This window comes from Anabrus simplex, chromosome 2 (assembly GCF_040414725.1).
Source record: "Anabrus simplex isolate iqAnaSimp1 chromosome 2, ASM4041472v1, whole genome shotgun sequence".
Lineage (NCBI taxonomy): Eukaryota > Metazoa > Arthropoda > Insecta > Orthoptera > Tettigoniidae > Anabrus > Anabrus simplex.
The window spans coordinates 663191155-663213337 of record NC_090266.1 but is presented as its reverse complement, the minus strand read 5'-3'; the positions used below and the strand labels follow the sequence as shown (position 1 = coordinate 663213337).

The window sequence follows — 22183 nt, the reverse complement described above, 5'->3', positions numbered from 1 at the left end:
CCTAACCGTGTTAGCTTCGCATCCTACGGTTGGAATATCTTTGTTTTCCTGGCTTGCCATTTCGGGGTTAGTTCCTATTGTATATGTTTCTGAATACACAATTTACAACACAGTCTACGGCCTAAGATGGATATTCATCACAGGATGATGAAATAAATGCGACTGAAGTCTTCTACTCACGTAACAGTGTGTTGTTATTGAATTGGTGGCCTCTTTATGTTTCACTTCACTACACTTCGAAAACTTGCCGTTATTTTTATCACGTCGGGGTCACCAATGTTACTGTTTATAACCCCTGGTCACTAATCAGTATTTAATGCATTTATTTACCCTGATGTATGTACAGAAATAAGACTTTACAAGCAAAAACACATCTTAATGAATTCTCGATATCGGATTCCTCCTTTATTTTCTTTTTTGTCTCTTGCTCTTTCACTGCGTTAAAAGATCGGCTACAGAGCTAAGTGATCTTTCATTAATTGACCACGAAATGAAACTCAGTTGTAATTATCAATTATAACCTAAAAACCCATGTTCAACTGTTAGTGTACATGCTACGTAATATAAAGTTATTATAACTCTGCAGGCACCCACATGATTGTTACGTATCGGTATGGCATTCACATTTATTCCTATACAACTACCTAAAAATATATTAACATGCTCAGCCTAATGAACCTGCCGGCACTTCACCCCATCAGTCAGTTAACTGGACACCGTTGACATTTTCCGGGTATGTTTTTCGGTCGTACGAGCTTACATTTATTTCCTTACTTATTTTATTCGGAAATAAAATCGGCAGCATATTGTAATGGAAAATTAATTTTGGTACCAAGTCCTGAGCAATGTTCAGTACAGCACCCAAGTCCATGAGAAACAGTAATTGGAGGTAAACTATCCAGGCATTCTTGAAATATTTATCCCCAAATGCTTCTTGTACACTAAAATTTCTCAAAACTTCCTCTACATGAGAAAACATAAATAATTAATTCGATGGATAAATGGGATAGTTGGGTGAGTTACCGCTACTATATTCTGGTAGACTTGTTAGGACTGAAAACGGACTGCCTTTTGCCGCCTCTGTATTAAATAAAATGGCGAATTGCTTTTAGTGCCAGAAGTGCCCGAGGACAAGTTGGCTCGCCAGATGCAGGTATTTTGATTTGACGCCCGTAGGTGACCCGCGCGTCGTGATGAGTATGAAAAGACGACGCATACACCCATCCCCCGTGCCAGCGAAATTAACCAATTCTGGTTAATTCCCTACCAAGTTTCGAACGCGGGACCCCTGTGATCAAAGGCCAGCACGCTAACTATTTAGCCAGGGAGCCGGACTCCTCTGTATTGTTTTGCAGAAAACCAATATATACTTTGATAGGCCTGTTGCCTCTAATTCTTCCCACTCTCTGCACATCGTCTGTCCTCTTCACTAAAATTTATTTTCATTTTCCCCTGAATTAGGTCCACTACTTTATAAATTGTATGCACTTTTTCCTCCCTCTTCTCCTCAGGCACACCATATTGTACCTGTTACGACCTGTACATGCATATTTTTTGAGAGTTGATCGTATTTTATCACCACGCGTATTACTCCGTGCAAGCCTGGTTTGTTTACATTCAGCAGGACGAGCGAGCAAGCTGAGAACAGCTGTATGCGTGACGTAGCCGCAGGGGCTAGTTAGATCACCCGCCTGTCATGCCACGTGCAGCTAGCCTGAACTCGTATGTTCCAGATTCAAGCGTCACACCTTCCGGAACATTCGATGGATATGATACATCTTTCAGTCTGTCAAATGAGGCACCTAGGGCCACACACTGGTAAATATTGAGATTTGTACTTCTCTTGTATCTGAAAGGATGACAAGTCACTGGCAGAGTAGTGTTTGAAGAAACCAAGACATGATAGCACATACTCTGTTTCTAAAAATTGCAACAGAACACAACATATCATTCAATCAATCATCTGCATTTAGATGATAAACAATGTCAAGCTACAAAACTGTATGCATTCCTTGTATTTACTGCACTTAAAAATGTTCTGTTTCATGTGACGGTAAGATATATCTAAATTTCTCTGCTACACGGAAAAAGAATCATGAATATGTTTATGGGCTTAAAAGAGGGCGATTACATATCCTGTGATCGTTGCCCTCTTACAACATGCAGGAAGTACAAATAATGCTTCCTTTCAGTCCCATCAGCAGGGGAGGATTTCCAATAAATTGGAAGAAATGTGTAGCATCAGAATCTACTTACAACAATATGGCACCTGATCCAGCAAAAAACAATCCCATGCCACGTCACAAGATAGCTCAACTTATTAAGATCTACGTCCAAGGAATTGGTCGCTAATTTATGTGCAGTATTATGAACAATATGCTGCTACCTTCCGCGACATTACTGCGTGCAAGGGGCTTTGCTGTGACCTAGACAAAATGCCAGTCAAAGGCAGTGGAAACTCACTTCATATACAGTGCTCATTTTTCCTACTGTATATTGAAGGCAGAAATCTGTGTCAGTGGTTGCAGAGTAGGCTGATCCGTGGTCCGACAGCACTGCACTCCGACCGGCCACCGAGTAGAGGAGGGGTGGTCATGGCTCTACACCTCTGCATTTGGGACACAGAAAGGGGCTGTTCCCCGACCACTGGCTGTCCTGAGAAGTAAGGCAGTAAGGCGAACGATGGGACAGTTCCTAGTATATGTCATTGACACCAAAGTCTCGCCTTCACAGATCTCCTTGACTAAGATGATGATGCTTGTTGTTTAAAGAAGTCTAACATCTAGGTCATCGGCCCCTAATGGTACGAAATGAGACAAAATATAATAACAATTTAAAAGTCCAAAATTATCCACTGACCAGGATTCAAAACACAATGACGAAGAATGAATGGATGGATATGAATTTAGAACAATCCGTGGATCCGACCTGTAATGCCTAGCATTCCCAGAAACTAGCGTTAAGCAATAGTATTACTGACCAAGGGACTGCTTCTAAAGCACAGCCCTGAATCGATGATGCTTGTAGTCTAAAGGAGTCCAAGAACCAGGTCATCAGCCCCTCATAATGGTACTTATCGCTAGGAAAGTAGAATAATGGTATTTGTCATGTTGCTTTACTTATCAAAAGTGGCGTAGACTCGCGGTGTTCCACATATTATGGTACTACTCACAGGTAATGTAATGCGCATATGTAACACACACCTATGGCGTTTCTCACATTGCGGTGCCATTTACAGGCAATGCAAACCTATGCTGTTTCTCACTTAGGTGTACTAATCACAGGGACTCGTACTATCCGGTCATGTTCATTTTTTGTCATTTCTGTCACGAGAAAATGGCTGAACAGAATTCAGTGAAAATTTATATTTTTTGTCGGGGAATATGCAACTACAATGTAAGCTATATTATAAATAATTTTATTCACCCTGGATAATTGGTCCTATCGAAAAGAACTACATAACAAAAGTTATAAAGAATGCAATTTCCGATCATTTATGTCTTATTCAGTTTTATCGTACCGACTATGACAAGAGTGATGGTGGTGGTGGTGATTAGTATTTCAAGAGGAAGTAGTACTTGGCAACTATCCTCTACATATTAAACATCGGAGAGAAGAAATAGAAGGGGGCCAACACTCTGAAAAAATGAAGGTATCGGCCTAAGAAAGACCAGGGCCACGAAGGGCGCGAAAATAAGACTCCCTAGGCCTCCATACTTAATACAGTCGGGCTCAGAAGAGAACAGGTGGTGACAGAGGTAGATGGGATTTTGATAGATGAAAGTGAGCAGTCTGGCACAAGTAAGCGGAAGCAATGCCAGGATTCACCCAAGGGCTCTGTGGACGTCTACCGATGCTCAGAGCCCCCATGGGACCCCTTTTAGTCGCCTCTTACACCAGGCAGGGGATGCCGTGTGTGGTATTCTACTGCCCACACCCACAGTGGGGCAACTATTATAAGGAAAGTTTGTACAATTGTTACCATCACATCAGGTTAATGAGTTAACAACATTTCAAAATTCACAAATATTAATTTAGTTACTTGGACATTGAATAGATACCAGTACATACTCCTGTAGAGGAAGATGTGCATACAAATTGCAAATAAGAGAGGAGAGAGCTTTACATATTTCCTGTGTTCTGATGAGAAATTGTTTCCAAAATACAAAATTTTCAGTGAAAACTCTTTTGGTAGAAATGGATGCTTAACCAAACATAAGACTTCTTTACAAAATTCATCCATACAATATCACACAACATTTCCACTTCAGTATTTGATCATTATCACACAATTCTACATAAATGTTGAGCTCATATAAAAGAACAAACTATGAGGACAGTAAACCACATGTTTGAAAGGTTTATTGTTCTGAAAAATAATGCCACACTTTTTCACGTCTCATTCAGCGGATATGCTTAATGCTGTACTTAATCTCCTTATAATAATAATAATAATAATAATAATAATAATAATAATAATAATAATAATAATAATAATAATAATAATAATAATAATAATAATAATAATAATAATAATAATAATAATAATAATAAATATTCCATAAATTTAAAATAAATTGTTCGATTATACAACAACTGTACGGCAGGAATTTATAAAAGCCATTATGAATGCAATTAAGAAAAATGGAGTCTAAAACATGCAGATGTTTGGCATATTTTGAATTAGAACACTGAACATGAACTGAACATACTTGTTTTCCACCTTTATGAATAATTATAATCATGTTATGGGCTTCATAATGATGTCTCATTTTTTGGCTATAAGTTTTATACAGCACTGATTCATGGCAACGATGGAGTGGGTCTCAGAAGGAAGCAACTGTGGCCTTAATTAAGGTATGCCTATTGCGATGAAGGGAAACCATCTTCAAGGTTGCTGTCGGTGGGACTCGAACCCACCACTGCCCGAGAGCCATCTCACAGATATATGACCACACTATATAGACTACTTGCTGGGAATTTTGTAATACAAATTTAAATACTTTAATACCCAATCATTAGTATTTTACAAATTGAAATTGTTGAATTTAAAGTCTTCAACAATATTTAACCCATACACAGTGTTTTCCCTAGGACGTTTCACTGACCGTCTGTCTATCATAACCTAGATATCTGCTAGTTACATAATATTTCATGTTGCTTTACGTCGCACCGACACAGATAGGTCTTATGGCGACGATGGAATAGGAAAGTGCTAGGAGTGGAAAGAAAGAGGCCATGGCCTTTAATTAAGGTGCATCCCCAGCATTTACCTGGTGTGAAAATGGGAAACCACGGAAACCATCTTGAGTGCTGCCGACAGTGGGGTTTGAACCCAGTATTTTCCGAATACAAGCTCACAGCTGCGCGCTCCTAACTCACTGGGTTTACGTAATATTAATACATATTTCAGTCACTGAAAACCTACAACCAGTTTTCCAGTCAATGACTGGGTCAGGGATGGAATGAATGAGGCCCCATCTTACGGCAAGGATAGGAATTGTGCCGGATGCCGAAGCCTGTCGCACTCCTCTGGGGCAATGATTAATGACTGACAGACGAAATGATAGTGGCGAGAGTTGCTGGAATGAAAGATTACAGGGAAGACCAGAGTACCCGGAGAAAAACCTGTCCCGTCTCCGCTTTGACCATCACAAATCTCACATGGAGTGACCGGGATTTGAACCACGGAACCCAGCGGTCAGTGACCGGCACGCTCCCACCTGAGCTACAGTGGCTACACATATTTCAGTCATAACGTGTTCAAAATTAAAACTGTAAACAAAAACTGTTTATTGAAATGAAAAATCTTCATTGTTGTCAGTATAATTGCGCGAAGTACATCGGAGTTCAGCTTATCACGTACTGTGGTGCGCGGGCAGTGTCTGCATTAGCGTCGAATCGCATGCAAGCACTCGATTCCGTGGGATGTAACAAACCCGCCTGGCTCTTCACAGCAACCGAGTGATTATGAATGAGCAGTAGAACACTAGAACTTTAAACTACTTTGTTATGTTGTCTTCGTGATAAAACTAAAATAGTTCATTTTTTACAGTTAATGTTTACCTGCCTAATATTATTGTTAGTAGGCTGAGGGAAATAAGTTGAAAGTTTATCATATTTATTTTTTACATAGTATTCCCTGGCTACACATTCCTGCTATTTGTGGCACCCTGGTAGCAACATACTTGAAACAATTTCCAAGCTAGTTTCTGCAAAGCAAAAATGACATCCTTTATCAAAACTTTTAAGTTTCTCAGTGGGTACAGTAGCTCTGCAGAAAAAGGAAGCAACAGATTGCTTCCATTTTCTGAGGAGACCTCTAACCTTGAACACCAAAGCATAATCAGCAAATCTGTTGGTACGTCCTAGGTGTCCAATATCTTTGTCCCATCAATTTAATCCAAAGTCACATTGTAAAGAAGTCTAGCAGTCAAAGAAATTCATTAAAAATGAGGGACCAAACATTTTGACCACTAGCCTACTCACAGTTCTGACTCGAGATTCTAACACTTTGAAGAAAGCATTTTGGTAAGGGTTCAACAGTATCACTATTGGCTGTAGTAGTACTGTAGAAGCAGCAATACTACAAGTGGTAGTAACAGTGGCAGAAGTAGCAGCAATGCCGGTAACAGGAGGAGTGGAGGCATTGGGAGCAGCAGCAGCAGCAGAACTCGTAGCAGCTGAAGGACCTGACCGATGACCAGTCTCATATCGAGGCACATCTATATGGGAAAAATCACTAATTAATATATGAATTTTTCTCCCCTACTACAGTGAATGCAGGATGTTGATTTTCAAATCTCATTACGTCATCATTCATTCATAAATATATATAGTTATTATGGCCCTCCTACAATTTTTAAGGTAGGAATAACTGGAATAAAATTACATTGAGCACGTTGTCCACCTAAATTCGTTAAGCACTTGACTGTACTGATGGGTATTAAAGGACTGATTTTGCTTTGTTCTTGTTTGGTTGAAATTAATGCAGAAAATTTTACTGTTATTGCAAATTTGATATTCACTGACTCCAAAATTAGATCACTAAATGGTGAGAGGCACATGGACAAAACTTTAAAAAAGTACATTAAAATATTCAGAATTTCAGCTACACTCTGCCTCTATGAGATGTACAAATTTCAGCTTACTAGGTAAGGCAAGACTAGGTATGACGTGTATTACAGTAACTTTCATTATGAGAAGCGATGTTCAACCTCGTTTGCCACTGATGAATTTACCAAAGTTACCTCCGGAGAGCAATTTGAAATGAACCACAGAAAAATTTGATAGGTCAGTGTTACGGAGTTACCCGTGAAGCAGAAAGAGGTGCCGGGGTGAATGGGTCTATCTACAATATCAAATTTGAATTAAAACTCTAAAAGGATATATTTATTTTCCAAAAACAAACCTAACAGTATTTTCCACTGAGTGAACATAACAACATATCAGGTACAAAAGCAATCTTGTAACAAGACCAGGAAAATCCAAGATTCAGAATTTTAACAATTTTGGGCTTCAAGCCCCTAGTTTACAATGTCAGAGATACCGGATACAGTTTACAAAACTTTAATTCAAACTAAGGAATCATTTATCCAAAGGCAGAAATCCCCTATGTTCAAGAGCACTTGCTCCCTAAATACGATATCAAGCCTCCCAGAGGCACCCGTTACTCTTACAAAATTTTGGAAAAAGAGCTAACAGGATCTCAGTTTCTCAAGCCTACTAGAGGCAACATTGCATGAAATTAGACAATCTCTGGTCTTTCAAGCCACAATTTACAAATTGAACTTACTTTTACAGGTGACTTATTAGGCAACCTCCTGGGTCTTCACGGAAAAGAACAGGTTAGATAACTGGCCCAAAACACAAACTGAAATGAGGCATACACTGTGCTCAAAAGTTGTGAAAACTTAAAAACCTACAGGGCTCTCGGCCGATGAAACAGGGGCTATTCCAAAACTACTGAGGTGGCTCGCATGGAAATTACTTTTTAACACATTACAGAAGGAAAACAGTTACAAAACGTAGTGACCTCAAAACCAAGATGAAGGGGAGTTTGAGAGGATAACACAGTTTCTATCCCTGATTTACAATTACAGATTTTACGGAGTTTTTACATTAACCAAAAGAAAAGTTACATTTTAAGAAAAATATGGTTACAAAATTAAAGAGTCGGACCTTTCCCTAGGATTAAACTGCGGAGGTAGCAAGAAAGAATGATTTTATATGGCCAATACCTTACAGATGTTCTGCTGCCCGAAGAAAGAGGCGGCCCCGCCTCCTGCCTTAACACACAGTCTTAGAAAGACGACGATCAATTGGCAAGGAAACCTGAAAAGCCGCAGTTTATAAACCCTCAGGGAAGGTTCGAAATCATTCAAGACTAATCAGGACACACCCTCTTAATTTTTATTGGCTAATACAAAGTGAACAAGAAATGCGGTATTGGTTGAAAATTAATTACAAAATTTTATGATTGGCTAAATTCAAAACTGGCGGAGAGAAAAGGAAGTATTGCCAACCCAAAAATAAATGAACATAGATCAGTTATGAAAAACCTAGAAATACAAAACTTCTTTAAGTTCTTCTCCCTTGAACCAGATTGCGTGATCATAGTTTTTAGTACTGTCATCTGTAGAAAAATGTCCAAACTTCTTGATGAATAGCAAACAAAACAAGGAGAAATTCAGTAAGTTTAGGAAACATCGCAACAAAACAATTACTTAGTATTTCAGTGGTGACATCTTCTGATTAAAGTTCCAACTTGTTGTGTTATCAGTTTCACTGTTTGACTAATAGAGGAGTTAATTTCGGAGCTAATCTTGAATGCGCGATATTGAGGTGTACCTCCCCGTACAGACCACCCGCCCAAATGTCCTTCCTTCTGGTGACACAAAGGAATTTTGAGAAAACATTATCACTTGAAGGAAAAAATTTCTAATTTTTTGAAAGTAAATTTGTAGAAAAAATTCTTAAATCCAGCTTTAGAGAGTCCTTGTGGTCGTTGAAAGTTAAATACATGTTGATAGGTTTGACGGCAAGTCCTGCAGTTCCCAGATGTGTTGGCGGTAGGGATACCGCACTTTCAACCTTTGATGGGAAGACGGTCTCCGGCGCGCCGTTCACAAGGAATCTTCACTGGAGTGGAGTGGGCCCTTACCCCGTTGTAGTTTGACTCGCCGGATGTTGCTGCACAGCGGCTGATGGCTGAGGGGATACTGAAACTGTAAGATCTAGGCGACAGAAAAGTGTTGTTGGTTGAGATTGGATAGTACGATCTTTATTGGTGATGAAAAGTTGCGGGCGGCGTGGAAAGTGCTTGTGTGCCAATAGTGCGTGGGTGCAGGAGACGGGGCTTGGTAATGGCCACTAAGGAATTGACAGCAGGAAAACCAGAGGGGAAGAAGGTACATAACAGGTCATATACAGAAATTAATAAAACAATTTTATGCGGAAGGCCTCATATAAAGAAATATAACTTTCAAACTCCAGCTAAATATTGATGGCTAACGAAAATAGTAATGCAGTTATACAGGTTTCACCTCGGAGAGGTGAACGCTAAAGATTCTCTCTGATCCTGGATTACTGACTAATAATGTGACCGGCGTTAAGAAAACAAGAATGACACACGGCCCATGGAATCTGTGAGCTTGCCCACAGGATCAAAGTTTTTAACCATGACTTGATCTCCGACTTTTAAATTGGTGGGCCTCCGCCCACGATCATATCTTTCGCTAATCTTTTCATGAGAAACCTTCAGGGGGTGCTTAGCCTTCTTCCATAGATCTCTAATATTATCGGGATTTATTGTCTCTGGTAAAATATCCTTAAGTGACCAAAGGTTAGAGAGCGGCGTGTTAGGAACAACTTTAAACATAAGAGAAACTGGTGTGAACTTGTGAGACTCATGAACCGCCGAATTTAAAGCGAAGGCCAACCAATGCAGGGACGTATCCCACCTGGAATGATCTTCATGATGTAATCTCCCTCAAACTCTCCAACTTCTCCCTCATACCCCTCAATTCCTCGCCACACCCACGGTTCCTACACTTCCATTCCTTAGCCATTCGTTACGGAAGAAAGAAAAGGAAAATAAAATAACTTATGTGTAAAAACAATGAACGGAGGGATACATTGTCTGGAATAGTACTCAAAGCTCACACGACAGTAAGGTAATTAATATACGACTACACTAAATACTACTTAGCCGAAGTCTATTTTTATCCTACAACACCCTGACAGAATAAAAACTGCTGTTAATTTATGAATTCCAAAAGGAATACACGAGAATTACACAAATCGAAACTGCAACTAAGCCTATCGTGATTACAACAACAGAATTTTAGCAAGAGAGTTTCTACGGATACGTTACGTCTAGGCCTACTATACCTGCACTACACAAATATTTTACAATAATAAAATAAGAAGGCTAGATTCTAATAAGACATTACTCGTATACTACTGTACAGTACACTACAATAATTTTAAACTACTATACGCGAACCTTTCCTTGAGCCCTGAGCTTCCTAGTGCTGAATCGGTAGAGCTCGGTTATCTTCGACATCCATATTGGCAACCTTTGATACACAAACTATGCATCACTGTGCGACATCTGGCGTACACTTTACGAACTAGTACTGATGTTGTTTACACAGCAAAGCCAAACTATATAATTCATGCTAGGAACAAGATTCGCATCGAGAAATGTTATATAATGTTAAATAATGTATGTGTGACAGAGTTGTTGGCGTAAGATAATAAATGTTTAGAAAATTCATATCGATCGATCATATTATCGATTCAATTCAGATTTCATTTCCATCCAATTGGCAGTATAAGCGGAATCGTCAGCGCTCCCTCCTGACCCCTCACCCCGTAAAAATCGGGTTCAAGAAAAAGTTCGCGTACGGTATAGTACGTTCAGACGTATCCTCATTACAATACCTGTACCGTATGTCACTACTGAACACAAACAGAAACGAAAATTCCAAGTTTGAAATTTGCAAGAACTACTTTACTCAAAGATTACGAACAAAGCTAAATGCTTAGACATATTATTAGTACTATGCTCTAATAGATTCACAAGAAAGATACCAGTACACACGAATATAGTAGGGAAGATACGGTACTATCTAAATATACTGTATCTACACTTCAATTCTCTGCTGAATTGTGGTTATATGAATTTTTACCGCTGGTGGATTACTATTATTTTCCCTACTACGTGGGACGGAGAATAAAAGTGTCCTTAAATGCTGAAAAATAAGAAGTTGTCTACAATAATTTCTGTCAAAACTACGCCGGGGGCTTGAACTGCAATATTATTGGGATATAGGAATTTGATTATTAACTTTTACTCGATGAATAAACGAATGTGGAAAGTACAAAGTATGCAGGGAACTAAGACTACAAATTATCGGAATATACGGTAGGCCTAGTAATCAGCTGATTTTGTATTTATTTGCACAACTACCATGTGCATGGAGCAATAATCGTCAACAATTCTAATAGAATCGTCAACAATCCAAACACTGTTAAGCACCGTAATTATCCAGTGAAAATACCGTGTATTCTCTTTAACTTCTTTTTAAATCGAAGTTTACAGGCGAATCGTGTTATTTAATTTAATAAATTATTACTTTCGTGATAGTTTGACCGTATATCTATACGGAATAGGGGAAAAATTGCGGCGGAATTTACACTGAGTTGCAACTCCTTATGATAATCTGCCTTTAAAGTATTGTACCAACGAACCTATTGATATTTGAAAATATTGTTTTAAAAGTTAATATTATTACCTTAAGTATTTCCTAAACCTAAAATTCGAACAAGGTACACCTAGCCAGCCTTCTTAACCTTGAAAACGTTATCTACTGAACACGAAATGAATTACTTGTTATAAAATTCAAATAAATATCACTACTCCCAATTTCCACCAACAAGCACTACACTCCAATATATAAATAGCACTATGGAAAAAAAAACACACACACACACAAAATTTAAACAATTTCAATAGGTTTTTACAACTTTGTTACTACAATAATGCAAGATCTCTTTGAACAGCCAACCATTCACCGATGGAGGTCCTTGATTCACGATTCCTCAGGAAACTAGGGGTCTAGGGCCGCTTCGCGGCTTCTAACCGTCCAGACCAATGGTCTTGTCGTGATCCTATCCTAACCGTTCGCACGGCAAGTACCAATCCAGACCAAAGGTCTAACCAATGTAACAATAATCACCACCACCAGCTGTCGAATTACCACTCATGAGTTCCTAAGTATAGATGTTGGCTGCACTGAGCGCCTCTTGACAACATCCTTCCCGAGAGTGGAAACAAATGACAGTCGTTCCGCGCGCAGCTGAATGTACTAAGTGATGGGCTGGGGAAGGTAAAATTATAATCGGCATGACGTTTGGGCCGGATTCGGCGGTTCTGTTAACGACATTGGTGATTCGTGATCTTAAAATGTACAACGATATTTTTGCCATAATAGGCATATGTTACACGGGAAAAGTTGTCCTACAATTCGCGTGGACGTTATTTAAAGGCCTGAAGACTCATCTAATCTCTAAATTGTGGACCAATGCAGATTTGAAGAATTCTTTTGGGGAATGGGCAGGTGAGTTCTTCTTTCGAGCACTTTTAGGCGTTCAATCGGGTGTGTACGTAAATACTATTAAAATCTAGATCTGTTTCTAATACCCACATACTCCACTTGAGCTTGGACTTTCAGGTTTTCCTGTTTGGAATGCTAATTTCATTTATCGTTTGGTGTGAGTGTTTTAGGACTGTATCTTGGTACCTTCCATTGAGTAGATTGCATGTAGGCCTAAATATTTATACATAAAAATACATACACAAATGCAGTCTACATAATGTTCATAACTCTACTGCGTCAAGAAAACATCATCAATCCATTTAGAAGCTTTTATCTAAGTCTGTTCACTGTGTGTCATACTTGCATACTGGAAAACGTATCAGTATACAATCCAGGTCCTTGTCAAATAGTTTAGTATGTCATGCCTGCAAAATTTTAACACTATTATTTACAGAAGAACGGAGACAAGTTGAAACTGAGTTGGGAGAATATCAATTTGGCTTCAGAAGAAATGTGGTGACACGTGAAGCAATCCTGACTTTACGTCTGATCTTAGAGGTCCAAATTAAGAAAGACAAGCCCACGTACATGGCTTTCGTAGATCTCGAAAAGGCAACCAAAAATGTTGATTGGTCCAAGCTGTCTTGAGATTCTGAAGGTGATTGGGATCAGATACTCTACCGAGAAAGGAGAATTATCCAAAAATCAGCCTGCAGTGATAAGTATCAAGGGCTTTGAAAAAGAGGCAGCAATCCAGAAAGGAGTGAGGCGAGACTGCACTTTGTCCCCCTGCTTTTCAGTGTTTACATAGAACAGGCGATAAAGGAAATCAAAGAGGAATTTGGAAAGGGAATCAAAGTCCAAGGAGAGGAAATCAAAACTCTGAGATTCGCAGATGATATTGTTATTTTATCTGGCTCTGCAAAAGATCTGGAGAAATTGCTGAATGGAATGGATAGAGTCTTAGAGGAGGAATATAAGATGAAAATAAATACATAAGTCCAAAACAAAATTAATGGAGTGTGGTCGAACAAGGTCAGGTGATGCAGGAAATAATAGATTAGGAAATTAAGTCTTAAAGGAAGTAGATGAATACCGTTACTTGGGTAATAAAATAACCGATGATGGCAGGAGTAAGGAGGACATAAAATGCAGGTAGATAATTTCAAGTATTTAAGACTTTTGTTCTCCCTGGATGGTAGTATAGGGAGATTGAATCAAGGTGCTCTAAAGCTAATGCAGTGAGCTTGCAGTTGCAATCAGCAGTATGCTGTAAGAAAGAAGTCAGCACTCGAATGAAACTATGTTTACATCGCTTTGTTTACAGACCAACTTTGCTTTACAGGAATGAAAGCTAGGTGGACTAAGGATATCTTATTCATACGTTAGAAGAAACAGATATGAAAGTAGCAAGAATGATGCTTGTAAAGACAGGTGGAAACAATAGCTGGAGGGTACTTTGAATGAAGAGATAAAGGATAACTTAAGAATGAACTCTATGGATAAAGTTGTACACACAAATCGGCTTCGGTTGTAGGGTCATGTGAGGTGAATGGAGTAGGATAGGTTACCCAGGAGGAAAAGTGACTCTGTCATGAAGGATAAGAAAAGTAGAGGGAAACCAAGACAATGATGGTTAGACTCAGTTTCTAATGATTTTAAACATAAGAGGTATAGTAGAACTAAATGGGGCCACAGAACTAGTTACAGATAGAGGATTGTGGTGACTGTTAGTAAATTCACAGAGGCTTGTAGACTGAATGCTGAAAGGCATAACAGTCTATAATGAAGATGTACTGCTCACTGCTACTTCTCCTACACCGTCCACCATATTGTACACAACTAACATGCGACTGAGAACAGATGCAGCTCTTGGCCAGCTCGCGTTTTGCTGGCAGTCCATACGCATCATGAATGCTTCTTTCCACCTGACATAGCTCGCTGTCTTGCAGCATAAACATGAGATGAATAATTCACTGGAATTACATTCTTTAAAATAAGAAGGGAGGAACCTACAGATGTCTTTGATATTATGCACCCTGAAAGATGAATGTATGTCCAACAGAAAGATACTTATTACTCAGATTTAGCAAAATCTCAGCATAGACCCCTCACTCACTGTGTCAGTTGCTCTGAAATGGGAAAACGAGTAACATACGCTATGTGATCAAAAGTATCCGGGCACTGCCAAAAACATACGTTTTTCATCTTATGTGCATTGTGCTGCCACCTACTGTCAAGTACTCCATATCAGCAACCTCAGTAGTCATTAGACATTGTGAGAGAGCAGAATGGGGCGCGGAACTCACAGACTTCGAACGTGGTCGGGTGATTGGGTGTCACTTGTGTCAGAAGTCTGTACGCAAGATTTCCACACTCCTAAACATCCGTAGGTCCACTGTTTCTGATGTGATAGTGCAGTGGAAACGTGAAGGGACACGTACAGCACGAAACCGTACAAGTCGACCTCGTCTGTTGACTGACAGAGACTGCTGACAGTTGAAGAGGGTCGTCAAGTGTAATAGTCAGGCATCTATCCAGATCATCATACAGGAGTCCGGCTCCATGGATAAATGGTTAGTGTGCTGGCCTTTGGTCACAGGGGTCACGGGTTCGATTCCCGGCAGGGTCGGGAATGTTCACCATTATTGGTTCATTTTGCTGGCACGGGGGCTGTGTGTATGTGTCGTCTTCATCATAATTTCATCCTCATCACGATGCGCAGGTCGCCTGTGGGTGTCAACTCAAAAGACCTGAAACTGGCGAGCCGAACATGTCCTCGGACACTCCCGGCAATAAAAGCCATACACCATTTCATTTTATCACACAGAAATTCCAACCTGCATCAGGATCCACTCCAAGTACTATGACAGTTCGGCGGGAGATAAGAAAACTTGGATTTCATGGTCGAGCGACTGCTCGTACTGGTAAGCCACACATCACGCAGGTCATTGCTTGGTGTAAGGAGCGTAAACATTGGACGGTTGAACAGTGGAAAAACGTTGTGTGGAGTGACAAATCACGGTACACAATGTGGCAATCCGATGGCAGGGTGTGGGTATGGCGAATGCCCGGTGAACGTCATCTGCCATCGTGTGTAGTGCCAATAGTAAAATTCAGAGGCGGTGGTGTTATGGTGTGGTTGTGCTTTTCATGGAGGGGGCTTGTACCCCTTGTTGTTTTGCGTGGCACTATCACAGCACAGGCCTACATTGATGTTTTAAGCACCTTCTTGATTCCCACTGTTGAAGAGCACTTCGGGGATGGCGATTGCATCTTTCAACACGATTGAGCACCTGTTCGTAATGCACGGCCTGTGGCTGAGTGGTTACACGACAATAACATCCCTGTAATGGACTGGCCTGCACAGAGTCCCGACCTGAATCCTATAGAACACCTTTGGGATGTTTTGGAATGCCGACTTCGTGCCAGGCCTCACCGACCGACATCGCGAGCTCTCTTCAGTGCAGTGAATGTGCTGCCGTTCCCCAAGCAACCTTCCAGCACCTGATTGAACGTATGCCTGTGAGAGTGGAAGCTGTCATCGAGGCTAAGGGTGGGCCAACACCATATTGAATTCCAGCATTATCGATGGAGGGCACCACGAACTTGTACGTCATGTTCGGTCAGGTGTCCGGATATTTTTGATCACATAGTGTATCAATATTGTCTCTCTGATGCATTGATAATGGAGATATACTTGCTTACAAAGAAAGTGAGCACCACTTAAATTTGCCGAGTGTCCAGTATTCGGAGGTAGTGGGTTCGAACTCCACTATCGCAGCCCAGAATATGGTTTTCCATCATTTCCCATTTTCACACCAGGCAGATGCTTTACAGTGCAACCATGATATTGCGATTCATAGTTCGATACTTGGCGGCAACGAAACATTGCTCATATGGAAGGTGCTGTCATAACTGGAATATCTGAGAATGTGGGAAGCCATTAGATAGCACATTTTCCTGTAAATGGCCTTAAATACGAGCGAGGTGGAAGGTAGCACAGCCCAACAGGAGTGTTACACTGCCTGTTCATGAAGCGCAGTAGCCCAGTGGGTACGGACTCAGGTTCACAGTGGGAATGTGGCTGGTTCAAATCCGTTTGGGATGGTTTTTTCATTCTGCTGTCAGCACTGTGGGCAAACCCATTAGATTGCATGATGCCCCCACCATGCTTATTACATTCAGTTAGGTCATTCTATCAGCAATTCTGGCACACCAAAGACCCCGAATCATTGAACGGGTAGTTGCTCTTGTTGAACAACAAAATCTAACAGGAACAGATGATGCAAGACGCTGTGGCATCCCACAGAGTACAATGATGTATGTTGGATTATGTGTTTTTGAGAATCAGGAAATGTAAGCCGACACGCTGGCTTGACAAAGGCAAATTAAATTTAAGGGTTCCACCTTTTCAATACAATACAATTTTGTTGCACAGGATTATGTTACAACATATTTATTGTGGTACTGGTATCGACACATTTTTTTAGTGCCATCATCAGCCTATCACATAAACTGAGCAAGAGGACAAAATTATGTATATATACAACAATATACGTACATTGATACATTCATGTAACAATAGTTCACACTTAAAAGTAAAAATTATATCTAAAATAGGTAGTAGTGTTTACAATGCGTTAGCGGCGTAATAGTCTCTTGATGTAGGTGTTGAATTCACTCATTCTAATGTTGATTTTATGATTGAATGTGAGTTAAAAACTAGATAAACATATAAAAATCTTGATGGTTGACTCTTTTTGATATGTAAAATTAGTCTTAAAGAGGGATGCAGCTTTTGTACTGTTGTTTGACAGTCTTCTAAGCTTATGTTGTACCGGCACATCAAATGGTGGATAGCTGTATACATATGGGTCCTATGTTAGTGTGCAGGACCAAGGTTTCTCAGTCCGATGTGGAACGTGAGGCCTAAAGAAAGGAGACCTAATTTAGTATGCAGAAGGCTCAAGGAGGCAAGACAAAATAAAGCAAAAATAGTATGAGGCTCACCTTTCACAGTGTGCCGTGTAGCTTAATGCGTGGAGAGGGGTTGAGAACTGGGGCAAGTGTGTAAGCAAGAATGGAGCAGCGGTGTAGGTAGGAGGGGAAGGGAGGAGGGGCTTGTGGGATGAGGGGAAGGTGTTTTAAGGCGGGTTTGGAGGGCGATGTGGTAGGGGCATGTAGTGCGAGAGGGTGTTATGTATGGCGTGAAAGATCGAACGCCTATTTCAGAACTTGATGCTTTTAAAAACCATGATGAGGAAGTCAAAGAGGATGTTAGGTTTCTCCGAGATTTTGTTTTGGTGGTACTGGTTTCGGCACCTTTTTTTAGTGTTGTCATCAGCCTGTCACATAAACCGAGCAAGAGGACAAAAAATAATATATACAACAATATACACAAATTGATACATTCATGTAACGAAATCTCCGAAATGTTGGCGATATGTCCAGTATGACGGGGCCTAGCTAAAAACCAACTTAAAGCCTGATTGCCAGTTTCTAATACAAATTTAACATGGTCCAGATAAAGGCGGAACTCCTCCAAAGCAAACAGGACTGCAAGTCCTTCTAACTCATAGATGGAGTACTTGGCTTCTTGAGCCGATAAGGTCCTAGACGTATAGGCAACAGGCCGCCTTCTGAATTCGGTTTCTTGAAGAAGAACAGCAGATGAAGAGGCATCGGTTTGAACTATGAATTTCTTAGAGAAGTCTGGCATAGCTAATACTGGGGCGTTACAGAGAGCTAACTTAAAATCTTCAGATGCAGCTTGCTGTGATGGCCCCCATTCGAACTTGACACCTTTCCTTCGAAGTAGGATTAGGGGCACCGCCCTATCAGCAAAGTTGGGAATAAATTTCCTAAAGAAATTCACCATGCCTATGAACGTAGCGATACCTTTGACGTCCTTAGGCGGCTTAAAGTCACGAATTGCTTGAGTTCTAGAATGGTCGATATAAACTCCATTGGGCGACACAATATGCCCTAAGAAAGACATAGAAGTCTTAGCAAAAGCCACCTTAGATAACTTAACGGTCAACCCAGCATGAAGGCGATTTATAACTTCCTTAAGATGATCTAAGTGTTCTTCAAAGGACTCAGAAAATACGACGACATCGTCAAGATAATGGTAGAGACATTCAAATTTAATGTTGGAGAAGACCCTATCAATAGTCTGGTAAGAACAGCTGCGCCCGTCGGGAGTCCGAAAGGCACATGGTTTTATTCATACAAATTCCAATCAGTGGCGAAAGCCGTCAGATATTTGGATTCTTCCGCCAGAGGAATCTGATTATGTGCTTGGTTAAGATCTAGGATGGTGAAGAACTTAGCCTTACGAAACTATGAAAAACATGAATGAAGATCAGGATGGAGCATGGACTGCGATTCGACCTTACGGTTTAAAGCCCTATAATCAGTGACAGGCCTGAAACCACCTTGGGGTTTTGGTACAAGAAAAATGGGTGATGAATACGCCGACTTTGAAGCTCGAATAATGCCATCCTTTAACATTTGATCAATGATCTCCTTAAGGGCCTTTGTTTTAGGTGGAGATACCCTATATGGAGAAAATCTTACGGGAATTGAATCCGTTACCTCAATTTTATACTCGATTAAGGTCAGTGAAACCAAGGGTTTCCGAAAATACATCGGGAAAAGACTGTCACAACTTTCGAATACTCTCAACCTGGTCCTCAGGTAGATGCCTAAGATCTAATGACATCTCACTCTGGGTAGGCGAAGTAGATGAATATGAAGCAGAATTACATTTTAAAAGACAAATATTTACGTTACTATTAAATCTTAACGTGCACGACTTCCTCTGAAGATCCAGCACAAGACCAAAATTCAACATGAAATCGGCCCCCAATATTACAGGGCAAGGCAACTGTTTAGCAACAAACAACTTCATTTTCCAAGTGAATTTGGAAATGCAAACTTTTAGCAAAAATGAAGCCTAAAATTTCTAAAGGTGAAGAAATTGCCGAAACCCATTTAATAGAAGACAGACAATAGTCTGGAAATTTACAACAGGCTTTCAATTTAGAGTACCACTCCTCGGAAATAATAGAGCTAACGCTCCCTGAGTCTAATAACGTCGTGACAGGTTCATTATTTACCTCAATTTTAAGAAATGGCACGAATCCTGGGGTCTCAGAAGGAATTCTAAGGCATTCCCTTGGGCCTTCAAATGATAAATTAGAGAGGGTATCTTCCTTGAAGGGTTCGATGCCCGACTTAACTTGGGTTGAGCCTCGTGAAGCTGAACTTGGTGACTCAGCCGGCGGCGCTAGTCACTTCCTATCACCTAAGTTAGTGGAGGCAGCACCAGAAGTTGAACAGGAAGGTGTGCTGTTAGGTGAAGTACAATTTTTGGCCAGGTGAGTGAACGACCCACACTTAAAACAACCCTGTGAGGGGTCTGCTCCATTCCTAGTTTCACTAATTTTTACAAAGGGACATTTATTCCTGAGGTGTTCTGCTAATCCCATGCTTAACACTTGCGTGGAGGGAAGGTGAGGTGGTGGCCGAGAACTGTTAGGTGACTGAGAGGACTCCCTAGCGACTCGTAAGGTATCAGTGTACCTCACTCCCTCAGCTGACACTGCCATTGCCTCAAGTTCAGAGAAGGTTTGAGGCCAAGAGGCAAAACATAAGTACGACCTATAAGATGGAGAAATTCCTTCGAGAATGGTTTGCATAATTTGGTCTTCAGGAAAATGGAGAGCGAACACCCTTGTATAGAATTGTATGTCTTGGATGAAATCTGCCAAATTCTCAACCAAACTTTGGACTCGGAAGTAGTACTTCTGTATTAGAGATGACTTTGCTCTAGCTGGAAAGAAGTTAGCCAGGAGATGGGCATGGAAGTCTTCAGTAGAACATCTGTCAGCTATTGCTTTCACAATTTGTCGGAGAGGATGCCTACAGAATAGGGGCAAATTATTTGGAGAATTTGTGATTGGGAGAGAGCGAACACCAAAGCATGATCTTGAAATTCAACTAGGAATCTGAAAAAAAGAAATCACCTCATTCGTAGAATTTACCAAAAATTTGGATATTTCCTTGAGCAACGTAGCTAACGGCTGGGGCAAGCTGCTAAAACCTGGCAAAATAATAGGGGATGGGATTGGAGTTTAAGGGGGTTCAAACGCTGCATTACTAATAAAGAAAGGTGGAAGTTGTTTTAAATGACAGATACTTGTTCCGATGGGGCAGACGTTTGTTGAGTAACCTCCAATTTCCTACTCTCAACAGACTTACTAGAGTCCTCTTCCGTAGTTAAGTTTACAGTTGGAACGTGGTCACTAGTGGCTGCGGACAACAATTGACTAACCCTTATTAGACATGTCAGAAAGATGTTCCAATAAATTACTAGCTTCCTTAGCATGATCATCCTTCAGTTTTAGAGGCAATAGGTCCGTAGCCCTATTGTAAAAATGGAACAGTCTAGCTTGAACACGCTTAAGCTGATTGGTAAAAGGGTCACTTTCTTCAAAGAAACTTGCAACGGATGCTAGCTCAGTGGTGTTATCAGTGATGGTGGACAGAGCCTCATCAATATCTATCTCCCCAAATACTGGGATACAAATGGGAAATTCTAAAGTTTCTTTAAGTTTGGCAATATCTGCCGCAACCATGCCACCAGACTGGACTTTCCTAATTAAGAGTTCGTAGATTAATTCCTCCTCGCGCAGGTACCCAGGTGCAAGGACTTCGTGAGAACCAGACATAGTGAGAAAAATGCTGACAAAAGTTTGAAAATTCTAAAAACTGAAAAAAAAAAATGTTAGAGTTCGGTTTCGAATTCTATGAGGTGCCATCAAAGGGGCTTTATCCAGACCCATTCAACCACGCTCTGCTACCACTTGTTACCGAAATATTGTGGTTTACAGAGGTGAAAGAAGGTGCGGGCATGAATGAGTGGATATGGAAAAGTCAGAAGATTAATTTAAAAATTTAAAATTGGAGCTATATTTCTTCCTTATATCTTTTTTTCTTCAAATTTTGTACTTTACCAATAAAATAACAAAATCGGTTACAAATTGAGCTCGTGAGCTTGAAAGACAATTTAGGATAATCAGATAACAATTTTACAGGCTGAGTTTGAAGCTCCCACTTTACAACCGTGACAAGAACAACCACTGCTCCATTCAATAATTCCTCTAGGAGATTGAGTTAACCAAATTATACTACATTACAAGAGCATCCTTGCTCCACACAATTACCTAGGAGACTACTCTCCAAACTTCACAAGATCCAGGCCTCTTACATGCACAAGCTACATTTTACCAGAAAAAAAAAAAAGTCTTCACTGTCTTATCCACTCTACAGTCTGATTTGCCTTACACAAAATTAACAAATAGATATTGACTTTAACAGGGGTATCAAGTACCCATCCTACATGGCCTTATTTAAAAACAAAAGTTTAAGTTACTGGCCGAAAAAGCAAAATGTTGGGAGGCGAACACTTGCACTCCTTTGAAATTGACATGAAATAATTGAAAACCCTATGGGGGCTTGAGGCTAAGCCTATACTATGGAGGTGACTAGATGAAGAGAAAGTTTACAAA

General features: G+C 40.3%; 1 protein-coding gene across 2 annotated transcripts in view; it reads left to right on the top strand.

Moving 5' to 3' along the window:
* The first annotated feature begins 12364 nt into the window (after positions 1-12364).
* The window catches only part of LOC136863017 (inactive hydroxysteroid dehydrogenase-like protein 1), a 101664-nt gene continuing 91845 nt past the window's right edge, over positions 12365-22183 (top strand). For both annotated transcript variants that reach the window (XM_067139324.2, XM_067139323.2), the window contains exon 1: positions 12365-12626. In XM_067139324.2, the coding sequence (XP_066995425.2) occupies positions 12413-12626 (214 nt within the window). In that variant the 5' untranslated portion in view covers positions 12365-12412. The remainder of the gene's footprint in view (positions 12627-22183) is intronic.